Source organism: Eretmochelys imbricata, chromosome 3, assembly GCF_965152235.1.
Source record: "Eretmochelys imbricata isolate rEreImb1 chromosome 3, rEreImb1.hap1, whole genome shotgun sequence".
Classification (NCBI taxonomy): Eukaryota; Metazoa; Chordata; order Testudines; family Cheloniidae; genus Eretmochelys; species Eretmochelys imbricata.
The window spans coordinates 46,175,564-46,198,799 of NC_135574.1; the positions used below are offsets into that span (position 1 = coordinate 46,175,564).

The following is a 23,236-nucleotide window of genomic DNA, read 5'->3' on the forward strand; positions in this document are numbered from 1 at the left end:
AGAAGAGGTGCTCTGGATTGGTGTCCCAGAGCCTCAGGGTCAGAGACCAGAGTCAGGAAGGGAGAGGGGGAGGGACCAGGGAGTGATGATGTCAGCCTGGAATGAGGGGGAGGGAGGGCGAGAGCGAGTGTTCCGGGTCAGGAAGAGGAATGAAAGGAGGGAGAGAAGAGCAGAGCGCCCAGGGACCCGTGCTAACGAGATACAAGTGATTGGAGAGCAGGGGCCCCACAGGAGACCATAAGAAGGACTTCCCCCGCTGCTCCTGCTCATTGGGCTTTCTGGGACTGGTCTAGGGGGAAGAGTTTCCTCCTTCTCCAGCAGCGTGTTGGATGCGGGTTCCTGTTGCTGCCTCTGCTGGGACTCGCAGTGGGAAGAGGAGGAGCAGGAGGGAGGAGGCTTTGGAACCCGTAGCGGGTTGCTGGCGGCTGGGGCCGCTTTGGAACCCGGCGGGGGTTGCTAGGCGGGAGGGGGGCGGGCGCTTTGGAACCCGGCTCCGGCGGGGGTTGCTAGGGGGGCTCGCAGCCCGGCGCGGGCTGGTCGGGGAGGAGCGTCGGACCCGGCCGGGCTGCGGGGTGCGCTCCCAGGCTCGCTCTTGGCGCGGCCGGCAGTAGCCGGGGAAGGCGGCGGCAGGGAGAGGCGCTGCTGCTGCCAGCCCTGCAGCGGCCGGACCCCTCGTGGGCGGCGCTGGCTGCTGCTATGTTTCATTGCATCCCCCTGTGGCGGTGCAACCGTCATGTGGAGTCCATCGATAAGCGGCACTGCTCGCTGCTCTCGGTGCCCGAGGAGATCTACCGCTACAGCCGCAGCCTGGAGGAGCTCCTTCTGGACGCCAACCAGCTCCGCGAGCTGCCCAAGGTGAGCGCGGGGGCTTGGGGAAGCAAGGCAAGGTCCTGGGATTAAATTGCCCAGCCGGGCTCATTTGCCTGGGCTGGGGCTCCTCCCCCCTCCTCCGCTATTGTTACAGCCTGCTCCAGTGTAGGGTTACAGGTGCCGGCTTTGTGGCGTGGTCGTAGCCGCCTCCCGGTGAGGGGCTGCGCCAGGTGAGCAGCCCCGGCAGGAGCCCGTGGCCCGGATTACCTCCCTCGGTGCCTGCTGAGGCTGAGCCGGGAGAAGTGCTCGTGCTTTGGCCGCTCTCTATGAGCTGTCACAAGCCAGGCTCCCGAGAGGTGTTTGGAAAAGGGGCGTATGGGGGGTGACAGCTCAAGGAAGGCCAGTTCTCTTTTCTCTCTCCTCCCCCCCCTCCCCCCGACTGTGCCCAGGCCAGCTCCTCCGAAAACCTGCAGCTCCATCCATTCGAGAGCCAGCTGCCTGCTAAAACAGGCAAGCCGTAAGGCAGAAGGGAATGTACTGGACTCCACCTTGAATCCAAATCCACTCGCTCAGCTGGTGTTTCAAGTACAGCGTGTCCCCCCAAGGCTTGCAGCTAGGGTGACTAGATGTCCCGATTTTATAGGGACAGTCCCGATTTTGGGGTCTTTTTCTTATATTGGCTCCTATTACCCCCAATTTTTCACACTTGCTGTCCGGTCACCCTACTTGTAGCGTCGTGCGAGGCACGCGGCTCGGTGGTGGTGGTGGGTGAGTTTCCCTCCTCACATTAGAGCGATCCATCTGAAACAGTGCAGCTCCTCCCCTACCAGTCCCCCAAGGAGAACCGCGGGGGGAAGAAGCGTAGCTACTTCTGCTTTAGTTTGGTGTTCACCCTCGTAGAGTTATTTGCTGAGGCTGTTAGTACTAATGACCTAATACACGTGTTTAACCTCTGGTGTGACTTGGTGCAGTTCACCAATTAAACAAGAATAAACTTGTGGTAGCAATGTTTGCCTAGGGAGGGTGTCATCTAAAAAACCAAACAACTCCCTTCCCCCTCCATAAAAATAAAAACCCAATAGATCATAAGATCTGGGCAACTTTCTCTGGTTTGGAAGAGGAAAGCTTGTCAGAATTAATATAGTCCTAAATCAATGGTACTGCCTACAATCAACTGTTATCTGTCTAATTAAAGGGACACAATAAAGTTTTTTATTTTTTTTAAAGTTAATTACTATTCCTAATAGCACCGTAGATAATTGCAAGTGGAGGGGAAATTAAAAAATGTATTAGTTTACACCACCAGTGTTTGTTTACTTCTGGTACTTTTCTCAGGTCTGCAGTATAAAAAAATAAACCAATCAGTTTGGCTCTCTGGCTTTCATTCACATTCTGTCACAAATGTCTAAAGGGGCACTCCATTTCAGATCTTGTTAGTGTCAGAACATGCGTTAAAAGTGATTTTCAGATACTACATGCTAATATTGTGGGTTTAAATAACACTCTGCTGTATCTGAAAAGAAGTGACCAGTCCAAATAAACAAAAGGAATAACCTGAAGTACTGTAGAGTGTACAGTACAAAGTAAACAAACTGGATTTTACAGCTGTGATGAGGTTAGGTGTTACATGTAAAACACTCTTAAGTGAGTTGTCACTGTCCATTTACGTTTAAGCCAACTATCTTCATTTAAGCTTTTTAAACCAATAGCAATATTTTTATTGATGTTGGTTCTAAATTCTGGGTCTAGGATTGCTTGATAATGCCCATTTAATGTATTATAATGGATTATCAAACTATATACTGATTTTGGTAATACTAGTAGCAGAGGAAAACCATAATGTGGCATTAGTTTTCAGTGTTTCACCGTGGCTCATAGTGGTGTAAGTGGCCTTTCAGAAACAATATTTCAAAATCCTAGTGGTGTGGAAGTAGTACGGTACTTGCTATGGGAGAACTGGGGAGATGAAAGGCCTAAAGCTTGCTGGTGTGAATGCCCGTGACAACATCTATTCACATCTATCTTTGTGCTGCTGAGTTATAAGTACACTTTGTATCTAGCCAGGTTTTTTTAATATACTAATCTATTGGGCTGACAAATTCTCTTTTTTTCCCCATGATGTTGATGATCTTTCCTTTCTTGTATTCTGCTTCTGGAAACTGAAAATGTTTGATTCTTATTTTGTTGTACTGTAGATTTGCTCTTCAAGTTGATATGAACTCTGTGAGGTCATCAGTGTTGTGCTTCATTTACAGAAAGCATTCACCAGAACTTTCTGTGTAGTACTTCATTGGCATAGTTTGTCGTGTTTGACAACATTTCCTGTACAACTTCTAACAAATTAAAACTTGCTACTAATCTATTGTGAAACATTAGGTGTTGCTACCATGAATGGCATAGGAGCATTTGGTGATTCTGAAAAAGCTACAATCCAGAGTAATTTTAATGAGTAACTGTAAAAAAAAACAAAACAAAACAAACAACAACAAAAAACTTTTTAAAAGGTTTTAGCATGGGAAGATGATTAGCCAGTTGGTAAATTGTGGGTGTGTTTAGTTGTTTGTGGGTGATGGTGTGCTATTTTTTTTTTTAAAGCGTTCTCAGGTGCAAACTTTGGACCCTAGTGAATTGCAGTGGTGAAAATCTAACGCTGGAAATGAAACATGCTTAACTGGAAACTGAATTTAATAGGCAGTTGAACTTCTGTTAACTCAGAATTCAGTTAAAACAGCCTATGTAACTGAACAGAAATGGATAAACCAGAAAGGAGGAACTTTCAGAGGTGTCCAGTATTGTTTTTCTGGGATCAGGGGAGTATAATTCATTCTCTGAAAGATAAATGATGGTTTTTAAAACAAGTTTTCTTACAGGAGCTATGACTGTTTTTTGACTCTCTTTTTTAATAAGAGTAATTATGAAATGGTAAGGCGTGACTTTGCTTAGTGAAACTAGAAGTGTTTTTAACTGAAGGGAATGCTTTACTGGTCCAAGTATCATCTTTTGAAATAATTAGACTTCCTGGAACAACAGGTTTGAATCTGGGCATACCTGACTCAACTCTCCATCCTTATGAGGTAGATAAATCTAGTTTCACACAACTCTAGCTTGTGTGAGGCCTTTCAGGTATGTAGTGTAGTTGTAGCTGTGTCAATCCCAGGATATTAGAAAGACAAAGTGGGTGAGGTAATATCTTTTATTGGACCAACTTCTGATGGTGAGAGAGGCAAACTTTTGCAGTTAGAAGAGCTCTGTTTGGCACAAAAACTTGTCTCACTCACCAACAGAAGTTGGTCCAATAAAAGATATTACCTCACTCACCTTGCCTTTTGAATAGGACCTCTCTTAAAGCGTCATCTGCTCTGTGTGGACTGAACACCCTATGACTTTTTGTAAGAGTATGGCTATCTGACCAAAATTTCCTCTCCCTCTCAACTCTGTCCTTGTGCAGTATACTGTGCTCTTGTTGCTTACTGTAACTGCTGTCACTCTACCTCAGACAGGACCTTGTTTCAGAGATGCAGTGAGAGTGCATGAGGGGGTTGTAGATCCTACTGAGACTTAAGGCTCTGAATAAATGTAAAATCGCTCGGGTGCTATAAATGATAGAGGCAGAATGATCCATGCACTTCTTGCAGTCATTACTTTTTCCTGAACAGTGTTGTTGATGTCTGTCAGGTGATTCATACAATAATTTTTCTGTCTGTTCCCTATGCGATCTTCTGCATTCAGCCTGCTTAATGATGGCATGTAAATCATAGATTCATAGATTCATAGATATTTAGGTCAGAAGGGACCATTATGATCATCTAGTCTGACCTCCTGCACAACGCAGGCCACAGAATTTCACCCACCACTCCTACAAAAAAAAACCTCACACCTATATCTGTGCTATTGAAGTCCTCAAATTGTAGTTTAAAGACCTCAAGGAGCAGAGAATCCTCCAGCAAGTGACCCGTGCCCCATGCTACATAGGAAGGCGAAAAACCTCCAGGGCCTCTTCCAATCTGCCCTGGAGGAAAATTCCTTCCCGAATCCTTCTCTACTCAGTGTATTGGGAGTCCCCCAGGTATAGAAAATAGCTGATGGATAAGGACAAGTGTGCTGGGGTTGCAGTATAGCAAGAATCAGAGTTAAACAATAAATCTTGGTAGGTAAAAAGATGTATTTGAGAACAGATGCAGTCTTGTCTGAAGTTTGTGCATGGGCTTTTAGAGGTACTGTATTTGTGTCCAATGCATACAGTTTATGCAAACTGTCTGTCATGATATCTATCCTTATGCTGCCTGGCTTATCAGAAGCACATAAACACATTTACTAGTGTGCCTTTCGTAGTGTTCTATGGACTTTTCTTCTCCATTGTTCTACTGTGTGTCCATTAACAACTTCTGATAAATGGGCTCAGCTAGGGGTAGTGTCTGAATAGATATAAGAAATAATAACAACAAAGTGTGTGTTATAGTGGTCTTCTAATCTTTTGAGATCAGAGATCACATCTCTAAAAACATTTACTGTAATGGAAGTTTTAAAGTTGTGCTGTTTGGAATAAAACTGCCTTGGCAGGGTAATGTAAGAACTTAAGAATATATATTTTTTTTAAATGTGGAACTTTACATTGCACACAAGATGCTGTAGTCATCACTTTATATTAAGAGAAGAGTGAGGCACAAATTTTGCAAAGAATTGGTAAAGGGGCATGTTGTGACCCTCTCTTAGGCAGAAGATGCCATTGAAATTGTCGGTGAGTTCTGTTTATGAACTGATGGGACAATATGGACCTAAATAGTCACCAGTCTTATTTTTTATATTGTGCCCTAAACACACTACAATATTTTTATAAACAAATTCTCATTTTAACACACAAAGCAAACAACTCTTAAACAAAGCTCCCAAAGACCTCCTGAATTCAGCAAAACCCTCCTTAGTCCACAGTTAGAAACTCCTCTTGCTCAGTTCTTGCGTTCACCACACCTGCCCAGGAAAAGCTGTGGGAAGTAAGGGTCCTGCGACATGCCCTAAAGTTCATTATGTGAAATGCGCAAGTGAAATCATTGCAGACCACGGAGTGAACTTACTCTGCAACAACACACACAAATATTTGTGTCCTCGTTAAAATGTCTGTACTTGGGATTGGTTAATGGGATTACTTAAGGCAGTTCTCAAGGAACTAAGGAAATTACATACTTGACAGAAATGTTTTTGATTGTGCTGCTCAGAGTTGTAGAGGTTGTCAGTAGAGTAAGAAGTTACACTTCTGTAGACAGATTTTTCATGCCACCTGCTACTTCCTTATTAGAGGGCAAAGTCTGCGCTTAGCTTTTGAGGCCTCTTGCTGCCATGCATTAGAGCTGATGTAGTTCTGTTGTGCTGAAGGACTGACTGTGGAGGGGCTAGGGCAGGGGCGGGCAAACTTTTTAGCCTGAGGGCCACATCGGGTTTCCAAAATTGTATGGAGGGCTGATTAGGGGAGGCTGTGCCTCCCCAGACAGCCAGGTGTGGCCCGGCCCCTGACCCCTATCCAACCACCCCTGCTTCTCGCCCCGATGCCGCCCCCTCCCCCCCGGGACTCCTGCCCCATCCACCACCCCCTGACTGCCCCTGGAACCTCTGCTCTTGACTGCCCCCTGCTGCCCCATCCAACCCCACCTCTCCTTCCTGACTGTCCCCCGCCCCCCCCCCCCCCGGGACCCCTGCCCCTATTCAACCCCCCGTTCTCCCTGTCCCCTGACTGCCCCCGAAATGGCTGTCCCTGACTGCCCCCTGCCACCCTATCCAACCCCCTCCCTTCCTGACTGCCCCCCGGGACGCCTGCCTCCATTCAACCCCCCTGTTCCCCGCCCTCTGACCGCCCCCGAACTCCCCTGCCCTCTATCCAACCTCCCTGCCCCCTGACCGCGCTGCCTGGAGCACTGGTGGCTGGCTGTGCTACAGCCATGCCGCCCAGCTGGAGCCAGCCATGCCACCGCGCAGCACCAGGTCAGGCCGGGCTCTGTAGCTGGACTGCCCCAGGAGCTCGCAGCCCTGCTGCCCAGAGCATTGCACTGGTGGCGCAGTGAGCTCAGGCTGCGGGGGAGGGGGAACAGCAGGGGAGGGGCCGGGGGCTTAGGGGCCGGGCAGGGGCCCAACCCCCAGGCCATAGTTTCTCCACCTCTGGGCTAGGGAGAGAGCCTCAAGAAGCAACATAGTCCAGTGGATACAACACTGGACTGGATGTCCTGCAGTTTTGAGTGAGTGCTATTTCTAGATCTGCCATGGACCTGTTGTGTGGCTCTGGGCAAGTAATTGCCTGTCTCTCTGTTTTCCATCCCACGCATCACCAGTCTTGTCTGTTTAAATATTCTGTTCTGTGGGACACGTTTTGTGCGTTACTGTGTTTGTCCAGTGCCTGGAACGATGGGGCCCCGATCTTGGGGCCTGTAGGTGTTTCTGTAACATCACTACTGATGATACAGGAGGGAGGGAAGCAGTGTGTAGGGAATGAGTGAGACGTAGCCGTAGGCTCACGTAAATACATTGACACACTGGCCAAAATCTCAGTGTCATGCACTGCTATGGTCTAGAGGCTGTGCTGAAAGACTGGTCCATGCTTTGGCTGCAGGTTGGTGGAATAATTACACACTCATCGTATACAAACTTGTGTCATTTTGCTTCAGGCACGGATGGTAATTTGGCCTCTGTAGACTTTGCTCTAAGGCGATAGTCACTTTCGTAATCCGCTTAAGTGAAATCACAGTACGACATTCTTAATTTGAAATGTGTCCACACAGAGACTTGCATAGAAATAACAAAAGATGTGAATTAAACTAGATTTTAGTTAGTTCAGCTCCAGTTTGTGCGTAGACAAGCTCTGAATGTGTTTGCAAGGATTTCTGTAGAAAATCATAGACTACAGGGCTGGCGCGCGCTCTCCGTCCGTCCTACAGTCCAGGATCCTGCATTTCCCCCCAAAACACCCACCCATTCCTGAGTCAAAGCATTGTCAGGTGGTGAACGCCAGGAGTGTAAATCAGTGGTGGCAACTTGATGGTTGGTGGCGGTAGCCTTCCATTGCTCCACTCAAATTATTTAAAACACAAAAGTAGTCATGGAATTTATCCCCCAACAGTCACTAACTTATTTATAGGTTCTTTGTTTCTAACATGCACTCTACTGTATGTTCTGGTAATTGGTCGCCTAAGAAGTCTTTATAGTATTGTATAGTATCTGATCTTGATTGGAGAAGACTTTATTGAGTAAAGAACCAGCTGAGCAGCATAACTTCCCTGTGTGTAAACTAAGATATCTGCTCTTTGTTCACCCGGTCCTTATGTAGTTCAGCCTCCTATAACTCATAGGGTTAAGATTAAAAAGAAAAAGTTGATTTGATTGACCAAAATCTAGTAGTTAAGAAAAAGACCTTTATAGTCTTCACCTAGTGCCTCTTTTTAACATACAGTATTTGACTGACTGTATTTAGTTTTGACCGGAAAAGCACAATGCATTGGCGCAACAGTGTTCTTAGTCACTTACAACCTTTTATTTATAAACCACGTTTCATTAAATGTCCCTTCTTTACTCACCTGCTGGAGGGAGTGGAAATAGATTTTTATTCTTTCAACTTAATTTATAGTTAGATATCATTTGCTATGGTAAAGAAACTAACTCTCACTGAAGAGTAGGGCCTTTTTAGGATTATCTTCATTTTTCTTTTTCTTAAATTCCTCTTTCACTCCAAATCTGAAGATGCTAGTGGGGTAAGAGACAAATCGAGTAAGCTCTCAAAGCTTTCTGAAAGGAAGCAAATACACATGCTGTGTGATTCACTTCATAAACATATTTATATTCCTCAAACATGAAAAGGCACACACCAAAAGTTAAAAGCTTTCAAGTCTGAACATAAGTCTCCAGTCAACTGAGTTGCATTTCCCAATTTTGTGTGTTGGCCCTTAACTACCGATACACATTTTTATCAACTTATTTATGTTTCAGCACTTGACCTATTACAAAGTTTCATTCAAACCAACCTGAATGTTTAAAAACACATCCTATCATCGCTGAGCTGGTTGGACAGAAGTGCAGGTCCTTCAGAATTTTTGCAAATTTTCAATTCGGCAGTCATGTCTTGTCATTTTACTTCTAACATTTAATGCAACGAACTGTGACACAAATGCTTCTGTATAGATTTGTGGTAGAAAACTGGGTTGTCTTTTGTAGCTTTTAAAATCGAAGGAGTTAATGGAGGATTACATTTCAGCTTTTCTTCCTGTTTTGCAGACAACCTGTGATCTTTGTATTTGGGATCAATTATGTTAGCAAGTAACGGAAAGGTTCCATAACTTCTTTGAATGGCTTTTCAGTTTTTGTCCTTGTGATGTTCCAGTTTTTCATTAGATCAAGCGTTTTCCCAGAGACTGACACAGGCCTTGTTTACACAGAAAATTAGAGTGGCTTAAACCAATGCAAACCTGTGTGTGGATACTCCTCATTCATTTTAGAGTGGCTTATTTCAGTTTAGCCTGTTGAGAGCAGGTTTAAGCTAAATCGAAATAGCCACTCCTAAAATGAAATGTGTATCCACATTGGTGTGTGCATTACATTAAATTTGCACCTTTAGTTAAACTGGTGCAATTCTCTGTGTAGACAAGCCCATAGTGGTGTGTGTCCTCCCTTTGTAATCTGTCAAGTCCCACTGAAATGTCTTGTAATTGCTATAGTATATTAGTACAGTACCTCTTTGTAGAGTCCTTGTAAACTGAATGAGTAATTTTTTTTCCTTTCCTCCCCCCGAACTGGTGGGTGAACTAAAAAACCCAAATGTTCAAAGTTCTTGGGTCAAACTGAATGTTTTGTTTGCTACAAAATGAATTATTTTCATTTTAGTTTTGATTTGGTTTTAGATATTTTTACTTTTTTTTTTTTTTTAAATTTGAACTAAATTTAAAAATAAATATTTCATTTTGAAAGTGTCATAACACAACATTTTGAAACTTTTTTGGAAAAATATTTTCTTTTTTTGTTTGTGTTGAATTTGGTGAATGGTTTTTGCGAAATATACGAATAGATTTTTGTCAACCCAGAAAATTGCATTTTTTGGTGAATAAACTATTTGTCTGAAAAATTTCACCCGGCTCTAGTCCCCGTATTTATAAAGTGTGTGTGCCATGTCTTGATCAAAATCCTCCTCATTCAGGATAAAGTGCTATGAAAACTCTTTAAACATAGGTCTTTCCTTCTCTTTAGAATATGTGAGACACTTAAGTATACTGTTTAGTTATATGGAAGATGAAGCTTAGCTTCTCCCCTTATGTTATGCATTATAATTATCCTCATTTATGATGCCATATTTCTAAATAGAATTTTTTTAAATTTGTAGAAAATATGTGCGGCATTTGAAGTTGTCATATGTGGGGAGGAGAGGGGAGATGTCCAATGGAACATAGTCCAGCATGCTATGGATGGGATTATAAAAACAGTTGTGACTAGCAGTGTGGTGATGGCATATACAAGGGTTTAAAGTTAAACTACAACACTAATACTTCCACAAATTACATCTCTATCAGTAGTGGTTAATGGATCTTGCTGTAAATACTGTTCTAGAACTAGCACCTGGAAACATTCATGTCAAATGCAATTTTAAATTTGCTTGTATTTCAAGCTAGAAATATAGATTATACAACAAATAAATTTCAATAAATTTTGTGCATTCCTTTACACAAAATTCAAGTAGCATGCATATGCTCTGAAGATAGTTGAACTAAAAAAAGATTTTTTTGTTACCCAGCTAAAATTATATATGATACTAAATGTATATTTTATAAATGTCTCCACTCTTTCACCCTCCCTATTTAAAGTCTGTAATACACTTGCACTGACAGTTCAAATAAATGATGCCTTGTAGAGGAATTATACTGGGATATTATGTTAACGCAACTAGTGTAAGTATACAAGAACACTGTGTGCTGATTGCTCCAAATTGCAGTAGGTTACTAATGCACAATGTTCCTTTAAAATTGGTTTTTGTCTTTTGCTGGTTGAGGCATTAAGAAAATAATGTATTTTTAGTGGACTGACAAACAAACTGCCAACAAAAGAAGAAAACAAGTTCAGCAGAAGTGAATATTTAGATAGCTTCTGCAGAGCCTGTAAATTCCCTGTTGGTGCCTCTGAGAATGTGGCAGAATACAAATGCTTTCAAAAATCTGGATTTTCTTTGAGGTCCTCTTGATTGAATATTTCTTTTCCTTTTATTTTAATTTGGGAGCCCCTTGCCTACAGTCCTGTAGAGAGGCAGTTACAGTGGCATTTATCTCGGAGGAAGAAAGAGGGCACATGTCTCAAAACACAGTGTTCATTATGTTTTACTGTAAAACATGGATTGCTTAGCAGATTGGTGCATGCTACAAATTCACTATTGAGAGGAGGGGTTGCCTTGCCCTGCTTAAGGTGCTCGAGGGCAGTTTAATTGCAGTCTCAGCAGCACCAGTTGTAATGCTTGATCACTGGCCTCCCTTGCAGCAGCTAAAATAAAATGGTTTTCCCCCCCCCCCCTCTACTGTGATCCTATGTCTGTGGCACCAGATGCTCTTTAATCTTTATTGCTGCTGCTTAGTCCACATAAAGGAAAAAGTAAATCCTTGCCTACAGGAAAACAAAATGAAGCAACCTTTTCAGTGTGTTGCATTACAGAGTGGGCATGTGAGTAGAGATGCAGCAGCGTGTGAATCTGTAAGCCCAGATAACCCCTTGTGCTTTTTTTTCCTCTGTTTCTGTAAAAGTGAGCTGTAGCAGCATAGTCCTGGACTCAAAACTGGCCAGTTACTGATTGTAGGTTAGGGATGGCACGTCTTTTGAGCACAGCTGCCAAACACTAAATTGGTGGTGGTGGTGTGCCAACTTTAGTGTAGCTTCAGTTATCCCATTCGCTCTCTCTCTCTTTGGCCTCTTTTTTCCCTTCCCTTTCTGCCTTGCTGATTTTGTATCTCAGACTTCAGCGCATCCATTGGAGGGAAGAGGGGCATGCTGCATTTCTTATGTCTTGTCAAGCACGTCATTTAGAGTGCATGCCAGCGGAGTTTGCATCATGAACTGTAGATCTGGGCTTTCTCTTGCCCTGAAATTTGGCTTTTTTCCTTCCCTTCCTTTTAGTGTGAGTTGCACATGTATGTGAAGCTTAAGGAAAAGATGGATTGCAGAAGCATGACATTCTTTCATGCATTATTCAAAGTCTTAAAATTACGGAATGACTCCAGAAAGATGAAAGCACTACTCTAACCCAGCTGTAAAATTTTGGGGTGGATGTTTGGAAACAATCCTTACCCATGCTCACTCCCATCCCTCTGCAAAAAAAAAAACAAAAAAAAAAACCATAAAAAAACTCTCTGGCAGGCTCCTTTTCACTGTGATAAATACTGTCAGATGACTTTGTTTGTGGGGCATCCACAGACTTGATTCATTGTACAAAAAGGTGACTGGTTCTTTGGGCCATCCACTACTTTCTGCTGCAGAAATGAGGTCAGCTGGTTGTGATGAGGTCCAGTAGTTGTTGGGGGTTTTGTAGAGGCCTCAGCCAGATCAAGGCCCTGTTGTGCTAGACAAACAGTTAAACAACAGTCCATGCCCCCCAAAAATTATAATAATATTTTTTTCTAAATTGATTATTGTCCAGAATAAATTGAGGGGAGCAGTGTTTGTCAGATCCCATTCTGTTCTGCACCCCACTTACTATCCCAGTAAGTAGTGAGAATGCAGGATTTGCTCACTTGCTAATGGTGAGGCCTTTGGGTAGCTGAAAGATCCTGACTTCAGTTATGTTATAGTAACTGGCGTTCTATTGTACACAAAGCTGCTGCTGACTATCCTACAGTACATGAGACTCCAACTTAATTTTTTTCACACTTATACCTGTCCAAACCAATTAAACTTCATAGTTATTTCAAATGCTTAACTTCCTCCAGATGTTTATACCATGGTTAAATAGACAGTTGGCTGTTTTCTGCTGATCTCTTGGGCTGTCATTCCTCATTGTTCCCACATACTCCTGCTCAGAGGTCCCCATTGATCCCAAACAATGACTATAAACTCTTTTAAGGGCTTCATTGCAACAGTTAACTTGAGGTAGTACACTCAAGTTTCTCCACTTGAGCAAGCCTTGTGTTATTGAAAGCTGCCATATTGCAAAACAGCACTCATAATGCACAGTGATTGGATTAGCAGCGCAGTGACTGGGTTAACTGGTGGTGACTTATAACAATGAATTCCTGCATCTCCACTGCATACAAGGTCCAACCAACCCTCTGCCTCACACCCCCTCCAACAGACTAGCTAGTTTGAACTCTAAGCACCACTTGAGCTGGAGACATGTGTGTGTGTGGGGGGGGAGCTGGAGACGTGTGTGTGTGTGTGTGGGGGGGGGGATAGGAGTCAGATTATGGGGGTGAAACTTTAGATGTGGCTCTGATAGCATAATAATGCCATGAAGACAAACCCTAAAGCAAAAAGGCAGTTGGATATATACAGTGTCTGTACAGCAAAGACAGTAACTAAGGCATGTGGCTAATACATTAATGATGTTCTAAAACAGACTATTAATATACCACAGAAATATCCCTTCTGTGAAACAATTAGTGATAAGTACTGACATAGCCATACAGTGACTTGATTTCCACATGGGAGGCATCTGTTAACCAAGCAGGTGTTCAGAGCTGAAACAATTGCTGTTCAATATTAGCAGTATCTCTTACATGTTAAATTAGGTGTTTCTTCTGAAGTTTGGTTGTCTTTCCAATGTAAAAGAAAGTTATTTAAACTTAATATAAGCCATCTAGCTATACTTACTCAAATTTACCACCAGAGGGTCCACAGGGTTGATTGAAAAGTCTTCTTCAAGAAAGAAATAAACTTGGAGCTTTTGTTTCTTGGGAAACAGTGAAGTCTCATAGTAGTTTAAGAGATGAGGCCTTATCCTTCTCATAGAGGATGCTGGTAATCTATCAGTGGTTGAGTACTTCACTGCTTTAGGCCCAACTGCCCTCTATGTAGGGGAAGATCAGACTCTTATCTTTGGTTGTGATGGATCCTACATCCATAATACTGGCTTACGGTTTTCTTGCCTTCCTTTTATTTTGCTCCTGAGATATATATTGATTGGCTGGAGACTTCCTCCTGGACATATCGTGGAAAATTGCCAGGTGTCATTCAGTTGCTTTTTCAGCCGTGCAGCTACACAGGTAGTCTGTAAACTGACTTTTAAGAAGAATGAGTCTATAACTTTCAGACTGTTGATCCATTATTATCTGAATTTGAAGAGACTTCTTTCAATAGAATTTAAATTACACATTAGGTTTTTTACTGGCCTTTATGGGTTTGGCAGTCTCTTTTTGCTGTAAAAGTCTTTTTTATGTTTTTCAGTTTAGTTTCTGCTCTTGGAATAAACTCCAAAACTAGAATTCAAATCTGAGGTTAGGTTGGACATGGTAAGTGCAGTTGGCACAACTCCCCACGCTTTTAGAACTTAACATTCAAGAATAACTACTCTATCGAGGATTACTAGTTAATATTCATTTTCTTACTAGGACAAATAAGCACTTGGAATGACACTATCCTTGCATATTCTACAGATTAAATCCTGCTTTTAGCAAAGCTAATCAATGGCATAGGTTGCATAGTATATGAATATATACACAAAGCACCAGTCTCGCGGTCTGTCATATTTTTAAATGTATGTAATCCTCTTTGACTTAAAATTGGTGACCAGTAATCTTGAAAAACATACACCATTTATTAAAACTATATTTAGACGGACTCTCCAGCCCATAATATATGTAGGCTTATAAAGTTAGTCTGAATTTTCTGCATGCAGTATAATTTGTAACTGTATGTGCAGTGTTATGAAAGATTCCATGCTGAGCATTGCTTTCTTCTGTGAAAATTGTGTATTAAGGTAAAGATTTATTTAATTAAACTTTACATTTGAGCTGGCATGCCATCACTTGTGACGCCAGCAGCAGAGGGTTCCAATGTCCAATCAAAAACATCTGAAGTAAACCCACCTCTTCTGATTATTTTAACATTCTTACTCCTGAGGGAATTCTGTGCCCCTGTGTGTGTGCAGAATTTATGTACCCCGCAGAGTTCTTTGCTTCCTCGCAGAAAAATGACTTTGACAAGGAAGCAATGGAAAGCGTAAGAGTGGTCATACTACCCTCCTCAGCAGTATGTTTCGGGTGTCCAGGGCAGGTGTCAGAGAGGTAAATCACTGTGGAGCAGGGGGCAAGACTTGAGAAGACCTGGCTGGTGGTTCCTATCTTGCACCGGGCTCACCTGCTAGTCCCAGCGGGGCTAGGAAGGACGGGACTTTCTCTTCCCCTGCATGGCATCTGAGGCCATGTCAGACCCACCTTCGGATTTCTCCCCTAGCTGTAGGAAGCTTGGCAAACTGTCTTCTCCCCCTGTCCCCAATCCTCTTGCGCTTCCTGCACCCATTGCTCCTCAGCTGCAGGGGAAGGGATCACTATACAGGGAGCTGCTCCCACATCCACCAAACCCCCGTGCATTCAGAACCCCTCATACCCAGACCCTCCCACTAAGCCTCATCCCCTTTCACCCAACCCTGCCCCCCCCCCCAACGAGCCCCACTCCCCCTGCATCTGGACCACCCCAACAAGCCACCCGGATCTCCACCCTATTGAATCCCAGCCATCTATACCCCCACACCCAGACACCCCCCGCCCCACTGAGCCTCAGCCTTCTTCATCTGGACCGCCCTGCACAGTCCCATTATCAGTGCACCCACAACTCCCCAACAAGCCCCTGTGCATCTAGATCCCGCACTGAGTTGCCCTCATCCAGATTGCCCCACACAGAGCCCTCTCAACCCACACCTGGGTCTCCCCTCCCCCTGCCAAGCCCCTCCGCACTTGGATCCTGCATTGCTGAGCCTATCTGCCCATACCTGGTGTACCTGGCACGGAGAGGCAGGGCTCTGGGGTGTTCCTGGGGCAGGTCTGGCCTTCACACTGTGTCAGGGTTGCGTGCAGCCTCTCCGCTGAGTCCATGTCCCTGGGGGGAACCGCACAGTGATCTCCCATCTCTGTGCAGCCGGTGGCCTGTGTTCCCAGTGCCATGCTGGAGCCTCCATATTTATTTGACAAATAAAATTTGCGGAATTTTGCAGATTTTTAAAATATCGTGTGTAGAATATTTAAATTTTTTGTGCAGAATGCCCTCGGGAGTAAATCATTCTGCAGTTTGGTTTCCATCATCCTCATTCAAAGTGATGCTTGCTCTTTCACACTTTATTGCTTCAATGATATGTTAAAACTGTGCTGCATTTCACTGTTTGGGAGAGGATTTATATGTATATTTTTTCCAGCTTCAGCCCCCTAGCAAGCTGAGGCAATGGTCTTAGCTAGAACTGCAAAAAATGTCAGCTATGCTAGATGTTTTACCATCCCAGTACAAAGGTGCTCATACGGGTTATACGAAATGTTTATACCATATCTATGCTATGACAAACATGCATTTAATGGTATCTGTAATCTCAAAGATTTGTGAGATAATTTGGAACAAATGCCTTTCCTTTTAGCTGTCTTTTCGGAGAGTTCACCAAAACTTCTTTTGGCTTCTGCCTGTTTGCCCAGAGAAATATTTGTGGTTGTGACAATGAGCTTCAAATCCTCCCTTTTTTTCTGGGGCAGCACAAGAGAAGAATAAAACAGTTTTAAAGAAAATGATTCTAATCCGTGTCCTGATAATTACAGAAACATAACCTGCAAATGGAAGATTACTCTCTCAAAACCCGAGGGCTTTTCTCATTTTGGTGGCTTTCATACTTTGGTGTTAAAAATTGTTGCCTAAAATTAGGCTTCTGTCTGAAAAGAAGTGTGGGTTTATGAGCTTAACTAAAGGCCTACATTTTAAAAAAAGTTCTTGTTCAGATTGTTTATCAATTTACTATACGTGAGGCTTTTTATTCTCAAACTTTTCTTCCTAAATCTGTAACTCCTATATACCTATTTTTCCTTTTTAAAAGCTGTTGCTGCCTTAAGACAGGGGAAGTTTTGATCTCTGTTCAGTTATTCTGTGCCTTGATACTTTAATTATAGGCACTATATGAAACAGTAAGTAAAATAAAAGTTCCAGTGACTTTCAGATATCCCCAGTGATATGTTTATTTCTTGGATTTGAAATTCCAGCCTTTATTATCTGAAGTTGACACCAAAGCTATGTTATGTATAAAATGCTTAAGGGGCTATTTTAAAATAGACTTTTAACTGCTTGTCGTCCCTCAAACCCCCTCCCCCCCCCATAAGGCCTCAGTTTTCGTCAGATACAACACTGAGCTTGCAACTCATTCATAGTCTCTTCATGGCAACTTATTGTGGGTGTAACTGTTGTCATTTCTAGAAAATCAGGCCCTAATTATCTTTCTGAGCCTCCTGCTGTTAGTGGTGGCTTTCCTGAAGGAAGATGTGGCTTGTGATGTTAAGCGTTTTGGTCAATCTGCTGAGTCAAAGGGAGATTATAAACTGACTTTCACATGGCTTCAGTGTGGTTGTATCATTGAAAAGAACACTTAAAGCAGCCTAGCTTCAAGAGTGTTCTTTAGCCCTCCATGATCTTCGTTTTTTTTATTGTCTCTTGCTTTCATCTGCTCCTTATTGTTGGTCAGGCAAGGGATTGAAATATTCATGCAGGATTCTAGTGCATTAATGCTCTGCCTTCTTGCAAGAAGGGAGCAGTCAAAGAAATCCAGCAACGTGTGTGTGTTTGGCCCGTTGCCCAGAAGAGAAGTTGGAGTTTCATCAATCCTTATTAGAGACTGACTGACTTTATTTTTTGGTTTGCTTGTTTCCAGATTCAGGAGGACCAGTTATAATGTTTGACATGAAAGATTTCATTAAGGAATGAAATGTGTGGTGTATAATTTTTTTTTTTTGGTCATGAACATTATAAGGATAAAAATTGATTTACAAGGTCTTAATTTGTGGACTGTAGCTAGTCAGTGTCACAAGTGACCCTCCCCCCTTCGTTTGCAGCAAAATGAACAGCATTGAGCTTTGAAGTGTTCCTCCTAATATAAATCCTTAAACACAATGCTGAGAAAAATGGGTAATGTTCCCTTTTTTTCTTTTTTAAACTGAGAATTCTTTCACTAAAGAAGCTGTATTTAAAAAATGTTGCCAAAACACATGCAAAGAAGTTGGATCTACAGTCAAAACCATGCTGTTGCAGCATATTTTGAATGCTGGGTAGACACTCTGGTCTGGCCCCCATTCAAATATCAAGAAATTATTATGTTGCACTTAGGTTCCTACCAGAGTGCTTTGTGAATAGAGTCCGACTATTATGGTAATTTAGTAATGAGCCAGGTCTATCAGATTACATGTAGCAAATATTTAAGGCAGTATGCTCTCTTGATGAGTGTAACGTGTGCATGCATATAGATATAAATATAGATATTTTAACTAGTAAATACTGCTGTTTTGGCCACTAACAAACAATTGGTAGAAGTAAGCGTAGCTCAGAGACTACCTCAAGGCTTCAGTGAGCATTGACAGTGTAGCTCTTGCTTAACTATAAATAGGCATTATCTGAAATTGGAATAGGATCCACTGAAATTGGAACTGAAAAATGATTTAGGCCTGTATAAAAAGATTACAACAACTTTAAGACTTTTTTCACATTTCTACAGTTTATCATTTATCTACATATTGGTGTTGCCTCCTCAACTGGTACATAAAATGGACATACAATTCTTAGAGAACTTTAAATGTAAGAAATTTAGTTCACTTTGGGAATAGTAACCTGGCTAAATATCTTGTAACTTGTTCAGGTTTAACTGGTCCTATTTGGTCCTTATAGATTTTTATGTGGTGTTTGCAATATATATTACAGACATGTGTACATGCTGTATATGTAATAAACAACACTGTGTGGATGAGGAGTTCTCAAATGTTCCTAGTCTGCGCTGTATATTAATAGTGTCTTGTGAACCATCTCCCCTTCCATTTGCAATTGTGTGCACTATATCCCTTCCCATTTGCTTGGAGTCAAGTGATATCCAATATCATTTTTGTTTTAGTCCTTCATTGTTGCACAGTTGTATTTCAAGGGAGTTCTGCATATTTCTTGACTTCCTAGTGAGTAATAAAAGGTCAGTTTTATTAGTGATGAGTCTAGTAATGTCAACCTTAAGGGTTAAAAAAAAACATGTCAGACCCCCCCCCCCCAATGAGATTTTAAAAAATAAAAATTGGGGCTTCTTTTTATTTGCCATCTGTGGATTTTTTTATTTTTAAATCCTTTAGAAAACACTTCGTCCATATTTTCACTGCAGCCATTAGGGCTAGAAAATTTTCTAAATGAAAGCTGAGATTGAGTCCAGGAGCTGGGGCTTAAACAAAAACAAACCCCTCCAAACCTAAATATCATGAGACTTGCAATATAATTTTGAGTTGGCAACACTGTTTTTCTTTTGTAATGCCTTCTTCTGAAAAGCAGTTTTCAAAGTAGAAAATTGTGATATCCAAGTCCAAGCTATCACAAGATCGTCGTATAGATGATGTTTTATTGACTTGTGTGAGCACAATATTTCCCTATAGTATTAAAACTATGGGAATGGAACTTACAGACTTTTTAGAGTAGCAAGTTCTCTTTGTGCTCTAACCATCATAACTGGGATGTGGATATCTGTGTATGTGAATAGCTTTTATAATTAATATTCTACTTTGTGAGATCAGAATAATGCTGAGATGTTCTCTGAGAGAGTTGCTGAATAAATAATACCAAAATAGTATTTATCTAGAAGTGTAGTCAGCAAACTATATTGCTTAAAAGCCAGCCTCTAAGTAACAATTACGTAACTGTCTAGACTTTATGAATCTGCTGTGATTCATAATGGCTAGAATTTTATAAATGTTCTAAAAGCTACGCTGAACTTTATTTTTCACAAAAGAGTGCTGCAAGGTCTACTCACCTTTCATAGCAAGGTCAGTACAAATACCTAGATGGAAATTGTTTTCTGTGGTTCTGAAAAGAATCTGACTTCTTTTTAAGTTGTTTCTGTACTTGATTTTTATCATACTAAGGGTATGTCTTCACTACACACCGGGTCGGTAGGCAGTGATCGATCTAGCAGGGATTGATTATTGCGTCTAGTCTGCACGCGATAAATCGATCCCCGAGCGCTTTCCCGTCAACTCCTGTACTCCAGCACCGCAAGAGGTGCAGGCAGAGTTGACGGGGGATCGGCAGCAGTCGACTCACCGTGGTGGAGACACCACGGTAAGTCGATGTAAGTACGATCTAAGTCGATCTATTCACATAGCTGAAGTTGCATAACTTAGATCGATTTCCACCCCACCTCCCCCCGCCCCAGTGTAGACCAGGGCTTAGTTGAATAAGAAGATTTGTGAGGCAGTCCCTGGGACTTTAGATGTTTATATCAACCAGTGCTGCTGTCCCTCCAAGAAACTTGACATATGTGAACTTAACCAAGTTGCAGATGCATTATGTGAATAATAATATGGGATTTTCTTTTTCAGCCCTTTTTCCAGCTTGTAAAATTACGGAAACTTGGACTCAGTGATAATGAAATTCAGCGGCTCCCTCCAGAAATAGCAAACTTTATGCAGCTGGTGGAACTTGATTTGTCTCGAAATGGTAAGCTAGAGTATTCACAGACTTGTTTGGTTCTGCCCTATTTATTGTACAGAGGAGAACCTTAGAGTTACAAATACTTCAGGAATAGAGGTTGTTCAGAACTCTGAAATGTTCGTAACGCTGAACAAAACGTTACGGTTCTTAAAAAGTTTACAACTGAACTTTGATTTAATACAACTTTGAAACTTTACTATGCAGAAGAAAAATGCTGCTTTTAACCTTTTTAATGTAAATGAAATAAGCACAAACTGTTTCCTTACTTTGTCAATTTTTTTTTAAATTTGACATTTGTTTTTTTTAGAGTAGTTTAACACAGTACTGTACTTGTTTTTTGGTTGCTTTTTTTTTTTGTCTCTGCTGCTGCCTGATTGCATACTTCCAGGTCCAAATGAAGTGTGTGGTTGATTAGTCAATTTGTAACTCTGGTGTTTGTAACTCTGAGGTTCTACACTGTACTGTGATTCTCAATATGCTACTGGGGGTCTTTGTATGGCTCTGAAGCCTCTAAACACCATGAAGAATGTGCTCCTAGATAATGCACAAAGTTTTCTGGAGTGCTAGACTGTGTGTGCTATGGTTCAATGCTAAGGGGAGCCAGCAGTACAACTATAGCATTAGAGTACTGTTCTTCTCTCTACCCACTCCTTTCTGAAAGGTTAAATACTGTTGGCTGAAGGAATACTAATCTATATATCCTGTTTTGCTGTGTGTGTGTCTGTTTGGTAAAGTTTTCAAGCACAGTTTATAAATATACACCTAGAAGGCAGAGACCAAAATGAAAGATGTGGCAGATAGCCCATTGATGTACAAAGGCTATGCCCTAGTTAGATGTCCATTCCACTCCTCATCCTTTTCTGTCTCTCTTCGCCTAATCTTTTGTTGTTCCTTGCTGCAAGTAAAAAGCATGCCGTTTGTTGTTCAGGTCTTGCGCTTGCTTCAACTACTGCTCCTGCTTTTCTAAGCAGTGACAGTGAAATTGGTGTGACTTGTTAGCTTTGTAGCCTGGTGATCCGTTGGTAATTGTGGGAGATGTTTAGGACCTGCAGGGCCCCCTTGCAGCAGCTTGCTGCCCTGATGGGTTAGGAACAGCAAATTAGTGTTTAGGAGTGGAGCATGGTCTCTTGTTGCCTGGGCCAGCAAATATCAGGAACGCTGCAGAAGCAACACACAAGGAGCCCTGGGCAGAGGGGTCACACTCAGTGATATGCTTCTGGTTTAGTGAAGGAACAAGAGCCAGTTAAATACAGAGGCAGTCATGTCTATCCTTTTAGGTCTGGAGTGTTGCTTCAGTGTATACTCCTGAAAATTGCCATGTATGGGGGGGACGGGGATAAAAATGTACCCGAATATAAGGAGAGAGAACACTGAAGAGCTAGAGAAGTGACATTAAACTGTAAGGGAAATTTTGTATTTGTTTCCATTGGTAGAGTCACCTAACCTTTCCTCTCCCCTTCCTTTCCCTCCGTATCTATCTAAACTTTGAATCCTCATGTGAAGGTGTCAGGTGATTACATTCTCACCAGACCCCTCCTTTGGACATTCAGTAATGAAATGCAGCCACTTCTGACCCCCATTCCCAAAAGAATTACTGCAGGACTTCCACTGTACTATATCATTTCATTCATATTCACAAAGCTTTGTAGGGAAAAGGCTGTGTGATTTGAGCAGGAATTATCTGGGAGCCAGAAAGAATGCATTCAGTTGGTTAAGAAATTGCATTGTAAAAATGGTGTATACGTCTCTGTGTTAATGCCACTGGCTTTATGTACAGCATTTTTGGCTGTGTAGGTCTGCCAAGAGATGGCAACCCTTTAATTCCAAAAGAAACAGTACTTTGGCTCAACTCTGTTTTTTCCCTGCAAATGAAGAACCGATGGAGCAGAGCCATTGGACCTTAGGCAGCCTGACTTCACTTGGAAGTTGGCATGAGAGTTCAATTCTAACAAGAATGGATAGTGTGAATGACTGTTTGTGTGTGGAGGGTGGTGGTGGTTTATAAAATACTTCCTTGTGCAATAACTTCTGAAGTGATGACTTGGACTAAAGTAGGTTGCAGGAAGCAATTTCTCTTGTACATCCAAGGTCCAGTCTTAATCACCCATTTTATTGTGCTATTTTCTTGCTTCCAAGTTCATTACCCAAAATGACTGGCTTAACTTTCTTCAGTTTAATACAGTTGCATGTAACTGCTTACAACTTAGTTGCTTTTGTCAATCTAAAAAAAACCTTGTGTAAGGATTCTCACAATATTCTAAATATCAGAGTGTTCTGTGCGGTTCCTACTTCTGTTCTTCAGAACAGCTTTATACAGGAGAGAATCTCAACATGCCTAAGGTTCCTCCTACCCGGTGACTCTCTATTAATCAGTCTTTGCTATTTATGTATTCAGCAAAAACTACAATCATGTGTGTTTCTTTCAGACCAAGAAAAACAGCTCTGCTTGTCAAAACATGACCTGCTGCGTGCATAGGGAAGTGTGGTGGTGACATCTTAACTCTGGGCACAAGAGATCATTGTTCTGTTCTTGTCCTAGCTGTCTACTTACTGCACTAATTGCTTTCATTTCTGACCATCCTACTTCCTTCAGAGATGGCATACTAATACCCGTTATTAAATCACAGTTACCACCACTGCCCCTTGTACCTGTCTATTCCCCACATATAAAATGGGATACTCTGAATGTTCTATCACAGGATGAGGTGGAAGAGAAGTTACTGAATGAACAGAATGCTCCCATTCTTCTATCATAGAGCTAATGTTTCTTCCTTTCTCCCCACCCTTCAAGTGA

The 23,236-nt window shown here is 42.2% G+C and overlaps 1 protein-coding gene across 2 annotated transcripts in view; it reads left to right on the top strand.

The window, feature by feature from the left end:
- The first annotated feature begins 523 nt into the window (after positions 1 to 523).
- The window catches only part of LRRC1 (leucine rich repeat containing 1), a 119,122-nt gene continuing 96,409 nt past the window's right edge, over positions 524 to 23,236 (top strand). For both annotated transcript variants that reach the window (XM_077811583.1, XM_077811584.1), the window contains exons 1-2: positions 524 to 855; positions 20,331 to 20,448. In XM_077811583.1, coding sequence (XP_077667709.1) covers positions 697 to 855; positions 20,331 to 20,448 — 277 coding nt within the window. In that variant the 5' untranslated portion in view covers positions 524 to 696. The remainder of the gene's footprint in view (positions 856 to 20,330; positions 20,449 to 23,236) is intronic.